The following is a 21,773-nucleotide window of genomic DNA, read 5'->3' on the forward strand; positions in this document are numbered from 1 at the left end:
AGAAAGAGATACAAGCCGCCATCCAATTAGAGATGGTGCGCTTTGATACGGGTCTTCCAAACTTATTAGGATCGAAGGAGACAAAAAGTTGAGGAGTGGTTCTGTGTGGCTTGGTGCGATCCAGGTAGAAAGCCAAAGCACGTTTACAGTCTAGAGTGTGAAGGGCCGATTCTCCGTGGTGAGAATGGGGCTTAGGGAAGAATACTGGAAGTACAATGGATTGGTTGAGATGAAATTCGGAGACCACCTTAGGCAGGAATTTCGGGTGAGTGCGGAGGACCACCTTGTCATGATGGAATACTGTGAATGGTGGATCCGCCATCAGTGCCTGGAGTTCGCTGACTCTGCGAGCGGACGTAAGGGCTACAAGAAAAAGCACTTTCCAGGTGAGATACTTAAGAGGGGCCCTGTTGAGTGGTTCAAACGGGGGCTTCATGAGACGGGAAAGGACTACATTGAGGTCCCAAACTACTGGGGGTGGTTTGAGAGAAGGGTTAACATGGAAGAGTCCTTTCATAAATCTGGCGACCACCGGATGGGCCGAGAGGGGTTTCCTTTGTAGGGGCTGGTGGAACGCCGCAATAGCGCTCAGGTGGACTCGTATGGATGTAGACTTGAGCCCAGATTGAGATAGGTGTAGGAGATAGTCCAGCACGGAGGATAAGGAAGCTCGCTGAGGTTCCTTTGATTTAGAAACACACCATGAGGAGAATCTAGTCCATTTCTGGGAGTAGCATTGTCGAGTGGCGGGCTTCCTGGAAGCTTCCAAGACCTCCCTCACTTCTTGTGAGAATTGGTGAGGGGTTACGTTGAGAGGAACCAAGCTGTCAGGTGGAGAGACTGCAGGTTGGGATGAAGCAGTGATCCTTGATGTTGAGTAAGTAGTGAAGGAAACACTGGAAGTGGTACTGGTTCCCTGCTGCTGAGTTGAAGTAGGAGGGAGAACCAAGGTTGTCTGGGCCACCGAGGAGCTATTAGAATCATGGTGGCCTGTTCGAGTTTCAGCTTGACCAGAGTCTTCTGGATCAGCGGGAATGGTGGGAACGCATATAGAAATCGTTTCCCCCAGTTCAGTAGAAAAGCATCTGCCTCGAGGCGATGAGGAGTGTAGATCCTGGAGCAAAACTGAGGCAGTTTGGAGTTGTGGGGAGCCGCAAAGAGGTCTATCTGAGGCGTCCCCCACTGTGTGAAGATCTGGTGAAGGGGGCTGGAATGGAGAGTCCATTCGTGCGGTTGTAGCAGACGACTTAGTTTGTCTGCTAAGACGTTGTTCTCCCCCTGAATGTAGACAGCTCTGAGGAAGGCGTTGTGGCGCACCGCCCAGTCCCAGACTCGTAGAGCTTCCTGGCAAAGGAGGGCCGAGCCCGTGCCTCCTTGCTTGTTGATATAATACATGGCGGCCTGATTGTCTGTGCGAATGAGGATCACCATGTCGTGAAGTAGGTGTTGGAAAGCTTGGAGCGCATTGAAGATGGCTCTGAGCTCCAGTAGATTGATTTGATGTAGTCTTTCCGCACTGGTCCAGAATCCTTGGGTGCGGAGACCATCCAGGTGGGCCCCCCATGCATAGTTCGACGAATCGGTTGTGAGAACTTTCTGATGGGGGGGTGAGTGCAACAGCAAACCTCTGGATAGATTCGAAGAGGTCATCCACCAAAGTAGAGACTGCCGAAGAGCAGGTGTGACTAAGATGTGTTTGGTTAGTGGATCGGACGTCTGATTCCACTGTGATGCCAGGGTCCACTGGGGGATCCTGAGATGGAGTCTGGCAAAGGGTGTCACATGTACTGTGGAGGCCATATGGCCCAGGAGCACCATCAGTTGTCTCGCCGGTAGGGTTTGGCGAGTAGACACCGACTGGCAGAGATGAAGAAGGGACTCCATGCGTTGCAGCGGCAGGAATGCTCGGAGTAGAGTGGTGTCCAGGACCGCTCCGATGAAGGGGAGGGACTGGGTGGGTTGTAGATGAGACTTGGAAAAGTTGATCTCGAAGCCCAAATTCTGGAGGAAGTAGGTTGTAGCCAAGACCGCCGAAGTGACCTCTGGGGCTGACGGGGCCTTGATGAGCCAGTCGTCGAGGTATGGGAACACCTGTAGACCCCTGTCCCGGAGTGCCGCGGCCACTACCACCAGGCACTTTGTGAAGACTCTGGGGGACGAAGAGAGGCCGAATGGTAGCACTCGATACTGTAGGTGCAGATTTCCCACCCGAAATCTGAGGAACTTTCGGGAGGCCGGGTGAATGGGGATGTGAGTGTAGGCCTCCTTGAGATCCAGGGAGCATAACCAGTTGTTCTGCTCGAGGAGGGGGTATAGAGAAGCCAAAGTCAACATGCGAAACTTCTCTTTGACCAGAAACTTGTTGAGGGCCCGAAGGTCTAAAATGGGTCGCAGGTCGCCCGTTTTCTTCGGGACGAGGAAGTACCGGGAGTAAAACCCTCGGTTCAATTGGTCTGACGGGACCGGCTCGACAGCTCGAAGCTGAAGTAAGGTTTGGACTTCCTGAAGAAGAAGGGCGGTCTGTGTCGAGCTTGAAGGATACTCTCTTGGAGGATGGTCCGGGGGGACCCGATGGAAGTGAAGAGAGTATCCTTCTCTTATGATGGTAAGGACCCATAGGTCCGTGGTTATGGCCTCCCATCGATGGTAAAAAAGATGGAGGCGGCCCCCTATGGGAGAGGCTGAGGGGTGCAGAACGGTGTCGGTTATGCTCCCAGGAGGGGAGTCAAAAGGGCTGGGGAGCCTTAGGTGCAGCCGGTGGCTGAGGTTTTTGCTGAGACTTCTGGGGAGGTTGTCTCTTCGCAGGTTGTCTCGCAGCAGGCGTTTGTCTGGGCATGTAACGCCGCTGGTAAATCAGGGGTGGCCTGGAAGGTCGAGACTGTTGAGGTTTGGGTTTGGGCCGCAGGATGGATTGAAAAGATTTTTCGTGATCCGACAGCTTCTTGGTAACAGTTTCGATAGACTCATCGAACAGGTCAGCTCCCGCACATGGTACGTTGGCGAGTCTGTCCTGGAGGTTGGGATCCATATCGATTGTACGGAGCCATGCCAGGCGACGCATGGCTACCGCGCTTGCAGCAGCACGTGCCGAGAGTTCGAATGCATCGAAGGAGGATTGCATCAGCTGGAGGCGTAATTGGGAGAGGGAGGCTACCACTTCCTCGAACTCGAATCGAGCTTGGGTGTCTATGAACGGAGTGAACTTGCGGAGCACCGGCAAGAAGAACTCCAGATAGGAAGAGAAAAAGAAATTGTAGTTCAGCACCCGTGACGCCATCATGGAGTTTTGATAGAATTTTCTACCAAATTTGTCCATCGTTCTCCCCTCTCGGCCCGGCGGTACAGAGGCGTAGACCTGAGAGGGATGAGAGCGTTTGAGAGAGGACTCGACCAGTAGGGATTGGTGGGAGAGTTGAGGGCCCTCAAACCCTTTATGGTGCACGATGCGGTATCGAGCATCGAGTTTGCTGGGAATCGCCGGTATGGAGTACGGTGTTTCGAAACACTGCATGAAGGTCTGATCCAGCAATTTATGCAGGGGGAGCCGAAGCGACTCCGTTGGAGGGTTAGGTAAATGCATGGTGTCCAGATACTCTTTGGAGTATCGGGAGCCCGTGTCAAGGGTCACATCCAGATCATCCGCCATTTGTCGGAGGAATGATGAGAAAGACAATTGATCCGCCAGCGTCGGTCTGTGGGACGGGCTGGAGGAGGAAGAGGCCTCCGGATCCATGGACATCGGGGAGTGGCAAGGAGAATCGGGTACGGTTGTCTCCTCGTACTCCGGTCCCTCCGGAGGGGACACCTCTGATGAGGAGTATCCCATACGTTGCAGTTTTTTCTGCGGTGACACCTCCGACTGGCGTGAAGAGTGCCAGGATGAGTGTCTTGATCGGTGCCCGTCTCGGTGGCGGGACGGGGATCGGGATCGTCTGTGCATCGCATGGTCTCCCGAGGCCCCCAAGTGGTGGATAGGGCTGGAAGCGGTGGATCGCAACTGGGGTTGCGATGCGGATTCTTGCGATGCTACCCAAGTCTGGTAAGGAGTATGGAAGAACTCTTCCTGACTATGCCCAGGGCTTTGAGTATCGATCGGAGGTCTGGTCCCATGTTGGCGCGGAGGCGTAATGGGCTCTAATGGCGGCATATCGGTAAGGGAGGCTTGCCGCATGGGCATCGCCGCTCTCCCCCGTTCGTCCTCGTCGGTTTTCGAGGCCGAACAGCGTGGGGGAGGGGGAGGGGGCGGACCGCCCCTTTGGACCGGTACCGGGAGGTCACCCTGTATGGCAGCGATGAGCCCGGGTCCGATGGTCTGCATAAGCTCAACGAATTGAGCTTCCAGCATGGACCGTAGCGAAGCCGATAAGGAGGGATCCGCACCGAAAGGGGGTCCTCCTGCACGGTCATCGCGCTCCTTCGAGGTCGAGTGCTTCTGCTTAGTAGCTTTCGGCACTTTGATGACCACTGGTGGTACTGTGGAAGGAAGAGGTACCTGAACCGAGGAGACCGGGGCAGGCACCGACGTCGAGCTCGTGGATGTTGTCGGGATGAACGATGCCGGTTTCACCACACTCGATGCAGGAGGGGTCGATACCGGTTTCGCCCGAACCGGGGAGGTATCAGATGAAGTGGAGGCTGAAGGATCCTTAGCTGCGTCCATCTTGAACATCGATTCCCACAATAGGCAACGCCGTTTGAATGAGCGTGCGGTAAGGGTAGAGCAAGGCCTGCACGATTTCGGAATGTGGTCAGGACCCAAACACTGCAAACAGCGCCGGTGAGGGTCCGTGAGTGAAATCGCGCGTTGGCACTTGCTGCACTTTTTAAATCCGGTGATTGGCTGGGACATAGGCCGGAAAATCTCCGCCGCGAGGTCGAAGCCTGTGGGCCTGAGCCACGTGGCCGGCCCGTTCGACCCGCCGGAGGAAATAATCTTCTTTTTTTTTTTTTTTTTTTAAACTGAAAAAGAAATGTACTGTTAACTGTAATTAAAAGAAAGCGAAAACGCGGACAAGGAAGGCAAATTTAACTGAATTCAGCTAGCGCATGATGAAGTTGAACTTCTCAGCTCCGCGGAAAGAAAAGAACTGAGGAGACACGCCCGGATCTCCGGGCGGGAAGGCACCGGCGCATGCGCGGTGCGGGCATCTAGAAACTTTTAAGTTTCTACAAGCAACACGTGCTTGTGAGACGTCCGTACCGGGGCTCTGTCTGATGACATCACCCACTAGTGAGAATACCTGCCTGCTTGTCCTGGGATAATTCTACTTTACGGAGAGGGTGGTGGATGCCTGGAATGCGCTCCCGAGAGAGGTGGTGGAGAGTAAAACTGTGACTGAGTTCAAAGAAGCGTGGGATGAACACAGAAGATTTAGAATCAGAAAATAATATTAAAGATTGAACTAGGCCAGTTACTGGGCAGACTTGTACGGTCTGTGTCTGTGCATGGCTGTTTGGAGGAGGATGGGCAGGGGAGGGCTTCAATGGCTGGGAGGGTGTAGATGGGCTGGAGTAAGTCTTAACAGAGATTTTGGCAGTTGGAACCCAAGCACAGTACCAGGTAAAGCTTTGGATTCTCGCCCAGAAATAGCTAAGAAGAAAAAAAAAAAAAAATTTAAATTGAATCAGGTTGGGCAGACTGGATGGACCATTCGGGTCTTTATCTGCCGTCATCTACTATGTTACTATGTTATTATGTTTTTCCTCAGCTTATGCAAAAGTACAACACAATTGGAAACAGATCTGGAGTCATGTTCAAATATTATTATCTACAAATATATCTTTAACATATGCAGGTGTTATATTTAATATCTTTGATGATTCAGTTGACATAAGCAAAAATAATATTAGATTAATAGCCATTTTCACAGCAGTAGCTATTCAGTCAATTTTTAAAACGTGGAACGATTCAAATTAACTATCATTTGCTTTTTGGTAGAACTCATTATGTATGAAAGGGAACTATGAAGCTGTTATGGAGAAAAGAGGCAAAAAAAGCGAAATTTAACAAAGTACGGTTGCCTGTTAAAAAGTATGTGGGAAAACAATAGAGGTTAAATGTTACGGATGTGTATGAGTGATATGAATGTGATAAATAGGTGCATGACTAATATTACACTCTCTGCTTGGGGCGGGGGAGGGTTGGTTTTGTGTGTAAGATACATATGTATCCCTACCTTATGTTTATGACCATTGTATGGAAATATTTTGAAATGTATATTCTTCTGTCTGAATGTTCTAAAATATTTTTCAAAATAAAATTTATTTGAACTTAAAATAAAATCACATTTCCTCATATGCCAAGTGGAAAAATAATTAAAACCTTAACCCATTTAGACTGCAGTATCTTAACATGTTATGATGTATAAGTGGTAATTTCTTTATCAATTAAATAGTTTCTATGCATTTTCATTAACTCATTGGTAGTAATGACAACCTCCAAGTAACCCTTACGAGTAAGAGCTGTGCGCTCAAGAACCATGCCGCATGACCAAAGTGCACTGGAATCTCCATGGGAACTGGGCCTTGACTGAGGAGCCCTGAATGAACTGGTAGCTTGAGACACCTGCCTTTTTGTAGATGCACCAGATTCACATACCAAGGCTGGCAGGGCCACTCCGGAGCTACCAGAATCACCAGCCTGATGATTCACTGTTTTGCAGATGATCCAGCCCACTATGGACCAGGGCTGAACAAGGGCGTCTAGTCCTGCAATTCTCAGCTTGATCCTTTGACTGTAGATAGAGAATGACATGATGACAGAATTTGTCACCATCCCAGTCCCTGCGGGAAACCATCCAGTGTAATTTTTTAACATCTATCTCAACCTCAGTCCTTCTATACCAGCATTCTTCAATGCAAGGCTTAAGGGTCAATGGTTATGTCCATTCATATTCTGATTATTCCCTCTCTCCTTAAAGGATGACATGGCAATGGTTTCCCATAAGGATGAGTACAAATTCAGTCACTGTGTCATTCTCTAGAAGCATTTTGTCTCCATATTCTTGGCTGTGGCTATGAGATCCATGTCCAGTTTTTCCCAGTGCTACACAATGAGGGTGAATACCCTGTGGGACAGAGACCATTCCCCTAGATCCACAGTCTGCCTGTTGAGAAAATCTGCCTGGATGTTCTTTATTCCTGCCACATGGGCAGCTGAGAGGGCTTGTAAATGAGCTTCCACTCAATGGAACAACATCCATGCCTCTAGGTGTAAGGGAATGCTTCTCATATCTCCTTGCTTGTTTACATAAGCTACTGCTGTGACATTGTAAGGAAAGATTGCAACTCCTTAAGCGCCAAATGAATGGTTCTCAGTGCCAGATGATTTATGTACCACTTGTTTTCTGAAGGCATACACTTTCCCTGGATTGGGCAATCACAGCAGTGGGTCCCCAAGGCACTCAGGATATTGTCAGGTGTGAGGGTCACCCAGAGTTGATTCTGAGAGACATGCCCCTGGAGCCACCAATGTCAGTTGCATTTTGCCTCCAAAGTCCAGTGGAACTGCATATGCAGGGAGTGGCATTGCTGTGACCACCTGGAAAGAAGGGAGTCCTGGAGTGGCTGCATATGAGCTCTCGGCTAGGGAAAAACTTCTAGGGAGGATGCCATCAAGCCCAGCACCTGAAGCTGATGCCAGGCCATGGGACTTGGAAAATCCAGGATCTCTAAGATCTGCTTCCTGAGCTTCTGTTTGTGTGGCTTGGGCAGAAAAACATGGCTCTGTGCTGTGTCGAAGCAGATTCCCAGATATTCCAAGCACTGAGTAGGCTGAAGGTGACTTTTTCGGAAGTTAACTATGCAGCCAAGCCTCTGAAGAAGATTCACCACCTGCTGCACTGTGTGCTCATCTTAGTTTTGTGAGGGGGATCTGATCAGCGAATAGTCTAAGCAAGGATGCACATAGATACCCATCCTACATAGGTGAGCTGCTACAATCATCATCACCAAAAAAAAAGGAATTCCACAAACTGGAAGTATTGCTGAAGAACATGGAATCTTACATATTTCCTATGATCTGATGAGGGCCTGAATGGCGCGAATAGCACAGAAGAACTAGGTCCTGATCAGAGGGTTTTACATGCAAGCACATTTAAAAACTTTGAAAAGTCAGGATAATTAACAAAAGACCAGGAAACCGATGTATAGCATAGGGAAATGGGAATTCAGTATTTATGTGAATTACTAGGTAAAGCAAGACCATAAGGAAAATTAGGTATACATGGAGGTATTAAACTGCCTCCATGTTTCTTTCTGTCTCTCTTTGCGTCTTTGTACTGCAGTTTCCCGCCTTGACTTCATGGCTTAATTAAAGCCAGATCTCTCAGTCTGGCCTGTGGTAGTTGGAAAGAAAATATAAGGTTTCACATTTTTAAATGCAGATAGGTTATAATATGTACCTTAACAATAATTATTCAAATACAACATGTTGCAAGTGAGTGAAGGCACTCACTTGCAACATGTGAGTTAGAATGTGTGAGAATATGTGTGATGGAATGATTTGTTCTTAATTTCAAACTTTTTATATTTATAAGATTCAAAAAACTTTAAGAGAGCCTAAGAGCAAATTATGGAGCTCGTTAGGATAAGGCTGAAGGAATAGTTACCATGGAAACCCTCTAGAGGCCCAGGGTAGAGAAAGGTCAGCTAGTTTGACCTCTAGCATAGGAACTGGGTTTTCTTTTCTTTCTTGTGTGTGTGTGTGTGTGTATGTCAGTGAACTTGAAACTGTCAGTTTTTCCAAAGCAAGAGTTCCAGCAAGAGTTCTCCAGACACAAAGGGCTGGTTTGCTTTAAACTTTTAAAGAATTACTGAGAGAGAAAGTGTTCACAAAAATATAATTTGTAAAACTTTTATTTGAGCTTGGTAACTATGTTAAAAGGAATTTCTTTATTCAAACCTAAGGACATGTTGGCTGATTGGTTGATGAGGAGTGATGTCATACTAGTCACCGCAAAAGTATATAAGTGAACCCAATGGGAGTGGTTCTCTGAGCCCATATTGTTTCAAGAGAGGTGCATGTTTCATGCTTGATTGTATGTGGCTCCTTTGTACAAATGCCTTTTGAATCAAGATTTCTGTTAAATTTTAATGAACAATATGTGACTGGAAATATTTGTACAATTATCATTATTCCTGGGCACCTAATGGCAGATGTTATCGCATTATACTTAGATCGAGAAAGAAAGGGATATGAAGGTACACCTCCGTTAAATCCAGAGAGGCTAAGAATTCTCCCAGAGCCACCAATAATACGAGGTGCTACCCAAAAGTTTTTGGAATGTGAACAGTGCCCTTCCGCCCCTAGAGGTGTCTAGCAGTATGCTTTGTGAATCAGTGCCAACGGGCGTGCAGCTGAGTGGTCACATTGTTTTGTTCTTTGCAATTTTGTAAGGTTGTGTTTTAGTGACTCGACAGATTTCGATATGATGGATTTTACTGAGAAAAGAATCAAATTTTGTTTCAAACTTAAAAATTCTGCTGCAGAAACCCATCGTATGCTCCAGGAAGCCTTTGGAAATAATGCCATATGCCAAAGCAAAACCTTTCTTTGGTACAAACGCTTCAAGGATGGACGAACATCCATCCATGATGATGACCGTTCCAGACAACTGTCAACAAGCACAACACCAGAAACCATAGCAAAAGTTCATATGACTATTCTTGCAGATTGTAGGCAAACTATCCACAATGTTTGTGAGATAGGACAGTCATACAGGACAGTCGGACAAATTTAACATGAGATGCATTTTTGTGAAATTTGTGCCAAGACTGCTAACAGAAGGCCCATTGCGTTTGTGTCTGTTTGGAATTTCCAGAAATATTACAGTGATTATGCACCCTCCCTATTCGCCTGACTTTGCCCCCGTCATTTCTTCCTATTCCCCAAAATGAAATTACGACTGAAAGGGTGCCGTTTTAACACGATTGAAGCGATCCAGGCAGAATCGCAGGAGGTCCTCAAGGCACTCACTCAAGATAACTTCCATAGATGCATGGACTCATGGGAAAAACGCTGGGATCGCTGTATACATTCTTAAGAGGACTACTCCGAAGAAGATGGTGGAAACTAGGAGTTTCAGTTAGCAATTTTTTTTAAAACAATTGAATCCCCTGAACTTTTGGATAGCACCTCGCATAATGGAGTGGATCTTCTCCATTGAAAGCAGAGGACCTTAAGGACCTCATTAATTAGGAAAAGGTCCTATATCTCTTGCTTGATCCTCAAGTTTCAGCTCACTCCTCTTCTTTTCAGCAGAAAATGAGGCTAGGTTCTTCATATAAATTTGCATATCCCTCTCTTTGTCCAGAATGGGCCTCCAATCTTTTGTGTCTTCCTTGGGCATTATGAAGTATAAGGCGTATCTGCCTGAACCCAATTCTTGTTTGGGAACTGTTTCTATGGCATGAGTGTCCAAGAGTCTTTGCACTGTCGCTTGGACTCTGGCCTCCTTTTTCAGCCATCTGGTTGAGGAGTCAAGGAATGGATCTGGAGGGGGCTGAGAAAACTCGATCTTGTGCCCCTCCCAAATAATGTCCAGAACCCAATGGTTGGACAAAATCTGGTCCCATTCACTCCAGAAAGCTGACATTTGCCCATTGATGTGAGGAGGGGCAGCCATCACCCTGGCATCATTGTGGCTTCTTGGATGCTGAGTCACTGTGGGAACCAAAGGGATGGTGGCGCCTGTGACTGTAACTGCCAAATTTCTGTCTGGACCCCCTGGAAAGGACTCTGAGAAGAGTAACTGGAGGAAAATTGGTGGGATCTGCTAGAGATATGAAAATTGCCTCTGCTGCCCCCAGCGAACGACAACCCCTGTTGTCCAGGAGGGATTTGGACAGTGATCTGCCACAATGGCTATAAGGTTGTCTATACCTTTGCCAAAGAGTATTTGCTGCTTGAAGGGTAATCTGCTGAGATTGGCCTTAGAGGCTGAGTTGGCCGCCCATTGTCTGATCCAGAGCATTCAGAAGGCAGAAAAAAAGTAAGCCAAAACCTTACTTAGGACTCTGATGATGTCAAAGAGCATCAGCCACATATTCCTCCTTAATCTTGTGGGGACAGGTGTCCTCCAGCTCCGAAGGACTAGTCGGCAATCTTGTATGGCAGGCCCATGCTGCAAATGTGTCAGCTGCTGTAGCTTTGATATCCAAAGCTAGTGCTTCAAACTGTCTTTTAAGGACAATGTCCACCTTATGGTCCTGTGCATCCTTTAGCATCATTCCTCCCTAAAAACAGCTGTTGGACATCCAGAGCCATAGGACAAAACTTAGACATAGCTTTAGCCACCTTTAGCGAGCCTTCAGGCAACTCCCACTGGTCAGTGACTAAGGAGGTGATATCTGGATGAGAAGGAAAAAAAGGTCTGTGCTGTAGTGCCGCTCATAACAGAACACTGAGAGGTGGAGGGTTTCTGTTCATTGACATTCAGAGCAGAGAGGGTGCCAAATGACATGTGAAACAGAAGCCGATTTGAAAAGGCAATGCACTGACGCATCATCACTGTGATCCGCAGTTGTCCCTGCTTCCTGACTGCGAAAGGGATCCCAAATCATCCACAGATGCAGAATAGTGATGAGATAAGGGCATGGAAAGATGTCCAATCATCCCAGTTCTGCTCTGAAGGGTCATTGATTATAGGAGCCAGTGTGTATGAGGCGGATACATCCACTTAAGACATGGATCTCCCTGAGGCGAAGCCGGTGTGCACATAAGCAGCACAGCACTTTTTAGGCTCATTAAGAAGCTCTCCATAAAAGGCTGACAAAATTAGAAAAGCCTTGCACCAGAAGCCCTGAGGACACCTATAAGACCCCAGACTATAGGACCTCCTCTGCCACCATACGCTTATGTTTTGCCCCCTCGTTGCTCATGGCTTCTGAGCGGGATCTGTTTCCCGCAGATTGTGCTTTCTGGGGTTCCCAGACCCTGGAGGATGGATTAGAGGCTAAGCCCAAAGCTCCCGCCTTTCCTGTCATGCCCCACGGCATGTGGAACAGAGTCACTCCTCAGATGGTAAATCTACGCAATAAATGCAGGAACTGGGGACTAGACTGACCTGGGGCTTCCATTACAGATGATCCCTAGGCAAAACGAGGGGTCTAGGGGCAGAAAAGAGGACTTTAAAAAAAATTGCTAGAAGTCCAAGATGACTGCTACCAGAAAAAAATGGCCTATTGGAGCTTAAATAAAAAACAAAATATCGAAAAAGGGGTTTAGGAGGTGAGGGAATCTAACCCAAACCCCAGAAACCTTTGATACTAGGTTTTCCACCCCCCCCCCAAAGGGATAAATAGGAGTACTCGCTGTGAATTCTGGTCTTTCAGCTTGCAGCAGCCAGCCTGTAGGGAAAGGATTTCTACCTTAGAGATAGCTAGTACAAGTCTGCCGATGGAAATCTTCTGACTTCTGGATGGATGGACCCCAACCATAGGCTCCCATCCCTGAAAATCCACATGACAGTGGGGGGGGGGAGGGGGATGAAGAGAAACTTATACAAATTATACAGAACATAGCAATCAAAATAATTCATAATGGTAAAAAATACGACCACGTAACACCTCTGCTAATCAAATCACATTGGCTGCCCATAAATAATCGAATAACTTATAAAATAGCCCTACTTATTTTCAAAACACTAAGTACTAATGAACCACAATTCATAGACCGTTTATTAATACCCCACTCTTCAAATCGCTCTTTACGTTCCGATTCTCAAGAATTATTAATGGTTCCCTCGTTAAAAATAGTAGGGACAAAACGCCACGATATTTTCTCAGTAGTGGCTCCTCTTACTTGGAATTCTCTTCCTTTATACATCAGGAAAAATAAGAATTTAAACCAATTCAAAACCAATTTAAAAACATTTCTTTTTAAATTATCTTTTGATCTCTAAACTCATCTCATTGCCAATTTCGAACAGAGCACCTTCAATCCCGTCCCATTGTTTTTTCCCTCCCCTTTCAGACCTCTCTTTCTCCCTTCTCAGGGAAAATATTTTTGTAACCTTAATTCCTTATGTTTATTCCATATGTGTCATAGTCTGTCAATATTGTTTTGTGTGTCAAATTCCTATTAGTTAAAGAAATATTATTTTACTGTTATTTTACCCCTTTTGTGTTTAATATTATATAATTTAACGATGATTGTTATACTTTGTTAATCGCTTAGTTTGTAATAAGCGATACATCAAATAAAATTAAACTTGAAACTTGAACTTGAAACTTCGCAGCTGGCTCCCTGATACCCAGAGGGCTGTTACACAGGGGTCCCATGGCCTATGCTCAAGCCTCTGATAAATCAGCAGGTGAGCCAGCTCATAGGGGTACAGACCCTGAGTTCCTGAAGGGACATTAAGCAGGCTGGCTTCATAGGTACTCCAATAGATTGTCCTGGGAGAATAAGTCTACTCACATGGGATTGTGTTCTTTCCCTGGTGCAGTAAGCCAAGAAGAGTACTGATCTGCTCTGCTTCATTTTATTTTTGGATATTTTTACATCAGTTTTTGAATTTTTTGCATGGCTCGGAGCACCAAAGCCATGCAAAAAATTCAAAAACTGATGTAAAAATATCCAAAAATAAAATGAAGCAGAGCAGATCAGTACACACTGAGTTTGCTTTCAGAAGGAAAAACTGAAGAGGGAATTGTTCTCCACTGCATAAGGGGAGGAGTTCAAATGTTTGAGTGACACCCTTCTGCAGATCTGAGACTAACGGGAAGAAATAGCTATAGAACAGAATCCTATGTCTTCGTTAAAGAATGAGATGTTTTTAGAATTGTCAACCGCTATAGCACTTTGATTTTTAGCAGTATATTAAGCATTAAAATCAAAATAAAATTAGATCAAATCAATTGTGATAGAAGTAGTGGGTTATGCCCAGTGGCGTAGTGAGGATGGCTGGCACACTGAGCAGTGCCACCCCTCTCTTGCCCTTCTCCCAGAATTGACATCAGAGAAAGTGCCAAAGCTGACAAACGCAGCACACTTATGGCTGCTCATGTTGAAGTTAAAAAGGTATGGGGAAGAAGTGGGAAGGGGAGGTGGTGAGGAGGAGGGGTGTAGGCACCCCGAGGAAGACCGCCTCCTCACCCCCTCTTACTATGACACTGGAGAGAGATTGAGATGTTGGCAATACTCTCTAGAAAGGAGTCAAAAGGACTATTGTTGCTTGGGTTATGGTTGAGACTGAAATTTTTGCTTTCTAGGATGTCTCTGAGTGGAAGAATGTGAAGACGTAGAAGGCTGATTATGACGACGCTTTGAAGAATAGTAAGAAGAGCGTCTAGCAGTAGTAGAATACCTTCGAGAAGACTGAGCTGTCTGTGAAGACTATACTTTAAATAAAGATGTCATGCAGTTAAGCTTTTTAATTTTCTTTGTAGCCTCCTCAGTGCGATTCCCAAAATGATCCCCTGGAATATTGGAGACTCGATCTTGTACTGAAGTATCAAAATCAGAGATATGGAGCCAAGCCTGCCAGCACATTAGTACATTAACTGCAAAAGTCTGTGAAGTGACATTGGGCGCATCAAATGTGGATCTGACCATATATTTTCTTGTTTCCAACTAATTCCTAACCAGATACTGATATGATTTTTGTTGGTCTAATGGAATATGTTGCTCAATATTTGTTAATTGTTTTATTAATAACTTTAAATAGGAAATCATGTAAAAGTTGTAATTAAGAATTCTATTAGCAAGCATTGTTGCCTGGAATACACGTCTGCCAAGCTTGTCCAGGGTTCTACCCTCTCTGCCTGGTAGTTTGCTGGCATATGTGCAAGAGCTATTAGCACGCTTCAGTGTAGATTCAGCTACTAAGATTGGTGTTGGCTTGTCAAAGCCAGGGAAAGTCTGTATTCTATATAAAGAGTCCAACTTGCGAGGACCTACTGGGATAGAGGATTTTCCCAGTTTTTAAAAATGGCTTCCTTCATGAGCTTATGAAGTGAAACCTTCATGCAATCTTTAAGCCATTTCTCAAGTCCAAGGTCTCCATGAGCTCTACTTGAGGCTCTTCTTCAGACTTTATATTTATAGGGAGTGCTTGCCCCATTTATATTGGTAAAGGAAAGACTTTCAGGTAAGGATCAGCTTCAAGGAGGTGGTGGAGAAGGATCTAATTATTACCTATAGGATTCATCTGCAGAAAACTCTAGAAAAGAATCAGAAGAGCATGGTGACAAATCAGACTTAGATTCCTCAATGTAAGCTCTTATGGAAGCAGAGCGTCAAGGGGAGTGTCGAGAATGTGATGAGGAACATCGAGGAGAAGTTTGTATGTTACACTCCCTGGATGACAATGCATGTATCGAACACCATCTTGTCTTTGAGGCTCGACGTTAAGTTGTTCAAGTTCAATGCTTGGAGTGACTCTGTGGCTGTTGCTCGGAGTGGACTGAGGCTGGTGGTAAAGCTTCAGGAATTTATTACATAGGGTGCAGCTGCAATAACCCAGCTAGCTTTTGCTGGAGCAGTACTCAAAGCTGCTCTTTCAGTGATGGTGTCGGTTCCGATATTGGCAAGAGTACAGTAGGTGCTTGCTGGACCGGGTATTGAGGCATCGGGGCTCTAAATGCCATGCACGCTCTCTGACGAGACACCATCTGCAGAGACAGTGATAGGTCCTCAGTGCATTGACACTTATGTGTCGATGGAGTTGCCACCTGGGAAGATGCCAAGGCACATCTGGAAGGGGAGATGTTTATGCTCTCTTATGATTCTCCCACAAGGCTGGCAGAACTGAAGAGGATGAAGTGGAATTTCTGTCGTGCATCATCGAAGCAGCCAGTGCAGGTGTTGCTGAAGGAGTGTCAGGGTTGAGTTTGAATGTCGGAGACTCCAGCCATTGTCGATGTCTCTGAAGTTATACCGAAAAGTTTTTCAAACTGAAGCTTTCTGGCTCTTAAGCAACCTCTTTTATGTAAGAGAGTAGAGTGTGATTGAAATATCTCAATGATCAATACCTAGGCACTGTACAAACCAGTTGTGCAAGTCGGTGCCTTGGACATAGATGAAAAACTGTAGACACAAAGTCAAAGAGCTCAATGGCCTGGGGAAGTTGAGTAGAACTCAGGCCAAAAATGAGTCAACATTCTTGGATGGAAAATGGACTGAAAGGAGCCTGAAGGCCTAAAAAACCCAAAAACTGAAGAAGAAGAAGAAAAAAACCAACAAAAAAAAGAAAATTTTGACCAAAGTACTAAAAAGAAAAACTATTTATGATAAAAAAAACAAAACACACCTCTCAGGAAAGGCACAAAAATGAAAAAAGTTTTGACATGCTTTGAGAGAACTTGAAAATACAGCTTCTCAGCTCAGCAGAACTGCATGTCCTATGAGCCAATGTTGGGCAAGTGGGCACCTGCAAGTGAACGGTATGGGTAGTTCATAAAATTTAAAGTGGAATTACGCTTTTGACTATCCGTGGCAGGTTTCGTGGATGACGTCTCCCACATATGAGAATATTATACCTGATTGTCCTCAGAAAAAGTACAATTCATTCCCAAGATTTGTGCTGAAGGCCTTAATCTAATGTGTCAAGTAAACAAAGTTCACATTATGGATACTATAACTGTGAAATATCAGCAATTAATGATTTTATCAAAACTTTTCAGACTCTACCTGTGATGCTTCATAGGTAATGGTTTTAGTTTCAGTTTGGACAATCGGGACTTCTTTTGTGGATATTTCCATTCTCTGAATGGCATCAGAAATGGTCACCATCTCTGTTTTTACCACTGGAGGCTAAGGTAGAAATGTGAGAGACTGTTACTGGCCTGTATCAAACAGTCACAGTATTACAACTGTGTTTTCTTTCAATAAAGATAATTGAAAAATAAAATAAAACCAAAAAAAATGAAGCGACAGCTCACAGCTTAGCTCCTCCCTTATGCTAATGCTCTCCAAAACATTAATGAAATGTACAAAAATCAAACCATGAGCATAGTAACTTATAATTAGGAAATATAACCAGTGATTTCAAAGCTATAAAGCCAGTGATTTAAAAGCAATAAAACCAAGAAACACTGACAATGCTAATACTTCAGTTATATCATTAATGTGTCTCTGGAAGCATAACAGAAAAAAAATGTATCAGATTAACTATTCTACCTATAGCTGGATGCATACTGTTTTCCCTCTCTTACAGGGCTAATTTTGTTTTAAACTGTACTTGTGCTGGGCAAACATTCACAGTGCATATTTCATAAAGTTACTCCTGATATCAAATTTGAACAATTTGATTTATGGCAAAAAGACGGTCAAGAAATTTAAAATTCCTTCATGTTACTTTTCAACACAAGAGCTGCAAAGAAACAGAAATAATGAAGGCATAAATGGCTCCTCTCTATTAATACAGCATTTAAACTGTATGTATGTACAGATATAGATAAGAGAGACAGAAATAGATATAAGCATTCCTCATATATGTTTAGGCCCAGTTTCTGTATAGGACGCCCGAGAAGGATGTCCTATACAGAATCGAACCTAGGCCCACCCAAAATAAACCCGATTCTGTAACCGACGTCCATATTAAAGATGCCGGTTATAGAACCGGGTTACTGTAGACGAGGCCGCTATACTTATTGCGGCAAGGGATCTCCCTGCCTTGATAAGTATAGTGGCCGCAGCTGCCAGTCCCCCCACCCCCGTACGATCACAGAAGGAGGTAGCCCAACCCCTCATGCCCGATGACTGCCCACCCACCCCATACGATTGCGGCAAAAGTTAGCCCAACCCCTCCTGCCCGATGACCCCCACCCACCCCTAGGCTCCTGTGGGTTGGACAGGGGAGGGGCGGGCCTGCCTCATTTGGATGGAGGCGGGCCTGCTGGTCAGCCAGTGCAAGGACCCGACCAGCCAACTTGCTAGGTGAGCCGGGGGAGGTGGACAGGGGTCATTGGGGAGGGTTCCGGCAGGAGGGATTGGGCACCCTCCTGCCGGTAATCTTCGGGAAAGGGTGGGCGGTCATCGGGCAAGAGGGGTTGGGCACCCTCCTACCATGATTGTTGGGGGAAGGTGGGGAGTCTTTCAGCAGGAGGGTTTGTGCATCCCTCCTGCCTCATTCGTTTAGGGGGAGTGGGGAGACTGGCGTCCGAAGTCACGGCCACTATACTAATCGCTGCAGGGAGATCCCTTGCTGTGATTAAGTATAGCGGCCGTGTCTACTTACAACGTAGGCCAGCATTTTGCTGGCCTACATTGTAAATGTCTCCCATTTTACTAGGGAGATGCGTAGGGCCGCCTAGGTTCACCTAAGGCTACCACCTAGCTTTAGGCAAACTTAAGCGGGCTTGCGGGCCTCCCTAGGCTCCCGGAGGTGCCTTCAGTATAGGCGGCTTGCCTGGGGAGCACTTTTTTGAAAAAACATGCATTCTGATTGGCTAATCAGACAGCTGTAGGTCGCCTACAATTGCCTACGATCAGGGCACAGTTTACAGAATCCGGGCCTTAACCTTTGTTTGAAACAACTGTGTGAATGGACCTGTGAAAAAGTTAAGACTCTTAAAATCTACATAGCTTTCATTTATTCTTCTGATCTAGTTTGTGTGCTTGTAATGAAAAACTTAATAAAATTTGGAAGGAATAAAGATTCAGAACAGAATGAACATGTTAAGCTCAGAGGGGAAAGAGAGAACATAAAAAAATACATACTGTTTTATACACATTGATTTTAACAGAAACAAATAAGCAATTACACACAAAACAGATTTGTTAGAATAAAACAGGACAACAGATTAGAAACCTTCTAACAAATAAAAAATGGAATGGAAAAAAAAGTTTGTTGTATAATGAGAAATGATATATTTGTGACAGGAAGGTTTGCAGATCTCTTTTTCATGCTTGAATCCCAGAAAATGAAGTCAGAAATCATGAGTGAGGCAGGAAAGATTCAGTTGCTCCCCCCAAGAGTGACAGGAAAGATCCACATCTTGCTTAAAAAAAACAGGTACTGAAGAACAGAAGGAGAAAGGTACATTGTACATTTTCCCTATAGAAATACCTTTTATCATCTAGTACCCCTCCTGTTCTCAATTACCTCAGAACAAGAAATAATTTGAGTATCATCATCAATGTCAATGTGAGAAACATCACCATTTATCTTGGGCTGATCTCTCTCTTCAAAATTCATGTCTTGATTGGTTTCTTCACTTATGGTTTTATCTTCAGATATATCTACAATCACTGTAACTTCATGGTTTAATACTTCAGCATTATCTTCTGTATGTGCAACCGTTACTACTATTGAACTGCTTTCTATTGCAGTAGTATACTCCACGTTTTTTGCTGCAAACTCTTTACTGTCTTCTAAATGTTCTTCTAGTTCCTCCTTTATACCACTCTCACTCATTTTGTTGTCTGTCTGATATTCTGCCCCTTCATCCTCACTATCGCTGCTGCTATCAGACAATGACGAAGATGCTGAATCTTTTTTTGTGAGCACTATTGCTATTTGGGTCTGCCCAGGAGGTTTCCCATCACCGTTAACTTTTTCGTTTGTTTCTTTCTTGATTTCCTCTGGGACAACTCTCTCATCCAGCACAATTTCTGTCTGATTCTTCTCTTCCATTATGTTTTCAATCTCATCTGCGCTCTACACGAAAAAATATGGGTGAGGAAAAAAATAGCACATGAATAAACAAAAAATGATTAAACAAAAATCAACTAAAGCTGGCTCATATCAAGAGACCATAAAGAATGTGGTGAACAACTGAGGATGGAATTTAAAAAAATAAAAAAGAGATCATGAAGGTGACCAGAAATAACTAATGGAGTGACTTATTGGAAAACAGGAGCACCTTAATAGCAGCATTGGATCCAATGTAGGGCCCTTCTGTTCTGGGAACAAGTTTCTGTGAAAGGAAAAGTAACCAAAGGACATAACGTCAATACATTTAATTATATCTCGGCAGAATGAGGCAACATCAGTCTTTACTTTTAATGTTATCATTGAATAAAACAATCATGCAGAGCACAAAAGTACAAGACATACAGATGTATGACACAGTACATCACAAAGAGAAAACAAACGAGTTGGCACATGTAACTTGGAGTAAGGTGTAAAGTACCCCCTCCCCCCAGTATATTTGTCTTTATTTTTAAACCAACAACCAGAATAAAAGTAAACTTTACAAAAGGTATTCTACAGTTTACACTAGCAACCATCTTTAGGGTTTTCTACACTTTTTGTTAAAACAGTCATGCATATCAGCTATTGTAAAGCTTGTAGCAAAACTACTACATATTGCAGTTTCTTAGAAAAATAAATCCAGTAAACTCTCAGTTATCTGGCACCCAAGGGGATCGGTGGATGCTGGATAACTGTAGTTTCTGGTTGCTTGAGAGTTCTCTAGAAATAATTGTGTCTCCCTTCCCACCTCACACCATCATAACCCCACCCCCCACTTGTTCAGAATCTATTCTTCCCTTCTTTCTGGGTCACTTTCTCTCCCCAAATATGGGTCCAGGATCCATTCATCTCCCCTTCACTGCTGGACCTACCCACACTTTTGGTCCAACCCCCCTCCTCCCCCATGGGTCTGGTCTCTTGTACCTTCCTCACTTATCAAAACAGCAGAGGCAGCTAGTACTAGAGGCAGTGCTGAAAACAGGCTTGTCACGGATATAGTCACAGCAAATGAACTTAGCCTGCTGTTGTTTGTTGAATGGTCACTTTTATTCTGGATAAATCATTACCTATGCAGATTCACTATAAACTGTAGATCTATTCGTCTAAACCGAAGCCCAAAATGAAAGACAATCAAAACTCAAGGGAAGATTGATCCTCCATTGTTTTGGGAAGGGATAAGAACCTCACTACTGACATTAAATCCCAATCTTGACCTAAATTATATAGAGTGGCTGAAAACCACAGTCCCACTGGAGCGAGCCCTACTCCCAAGAGAATGGTCTCTGAGCTCCTGGACTATTAATGCTGGCTGGCCAAACAGGTGCCTTGCAAAGCAGACTGCCTGTTGGCTATAGACTACTGCCTTCAAAGTCTGTGTTCTCTAGGATCCTCTGCAGCTCTGAAAAGCCTCATGAGCGGATAAAAAAAATTTCTGAAATTAAATAAAAAATAAGCACGTGCAGAACAGACAGGCTCCTTCCATATCATGTATAGAGAGCAAAACAGAGGAATTACATGACAGCCTAGAGTAATGGAAAGCAGAGCAAAAAATGTAAATGCGGCTCTCTACACAAGATCTCATGATCAAAGGTTCACAACTCACAGGTTCAAGAATGATGCGTCTATTGCACGAGAAACTGGATTGTTTTCTGAGTAGGGTAGGGGAAGATCTCTGTCACTGTGCCTCAATACTGTCTAGCAGTCCTGCACACCCCTGCCCCACCCCACACATACAAACTCTCACCCTCCGACCAGCAACAGAAGAGCAGAGTTCTCACCCACTCTGTTGCTTCCTTCCCTTCTTGGCAACTATCTAAAAAACATGGGATATTCTTCCCCGAAATGGGCAGCTCTCGGGAGAGGGGGGGCTGTGGTGGCAAGGCAGCTCTCAGGGAGGGGCAGTGGCAGCAGCAGCAAGGACGGCTCTCTGGGAGTTGGGCAGCTGCAGAGGGATAGCTCTCAATATGGCTCTAAGCCAAGGTTCCTCCAATGTCATTTTTGGCCTGACTTCACTTCCGGTGGAGTGACTGTGAAGGAAGGTAGACCCGACTGTGTTAATCTCATTTAAAATAATTTATGTTGTTAAACAATGTGTTAATCGTGCTATTAATGTATTAATTGTTCAGCCCTACT

At 45.0% G+C, this 21,773-nt stretch overlaps 1 protein-coding gene across 10 annotated transcripts in view; it reads right to left on the minus strand.

The window, feature by feature from the left end:
• The window catches only part of EPB41L2 (erythrocyte membrane protein band 4.1 like 2), a 451,080-nt gene that overhangs the window by 36,209 nt on the left and 393,098 nt on the right, over positions 1–21,773 (minus strand). For 8 of the 10 annotated variants that reach the window (XM_033936201.1, XM_033936198.1, XM_033936202.1 and 5 more), the window contains 3 exons: positions 19,810–19,863; positions 19,050–19,604; positions 16,634–16,756 (listed from right to left, as the gene is read on the minus strand). In XM_033936201.1, coding sequence (XP_033792092.1) covers positions 16,634–16,756; positions 19,050–19,604; positions 19,810–19,863 — 732 coding nt within the window. The remainder of the gene's footprint in view (positions 1–16,633; positions 16,757–19,049; positions 19,605–19,809; positions 19,864–21,773) is intronic. The other 2 variants (XM_033936204.1, XM_033936208.1) reach the window with 1 other exon arrangement.

The sequence above is a fragment of the Geotrypetes seraphini genome, chromosome 3 (assembly GCF_902459505.1).
Source record: "Geotrypetes seraphini chromosome 3, aGeoSer1.1, whole genome shotgun sequence".
Lineage (NCBI taxonomy): Eukaryota > Metazoa > Chordata > Amphibia > Gymnophiona > Dermophiidae > Geotrypetes > Geotrypetes seraphini.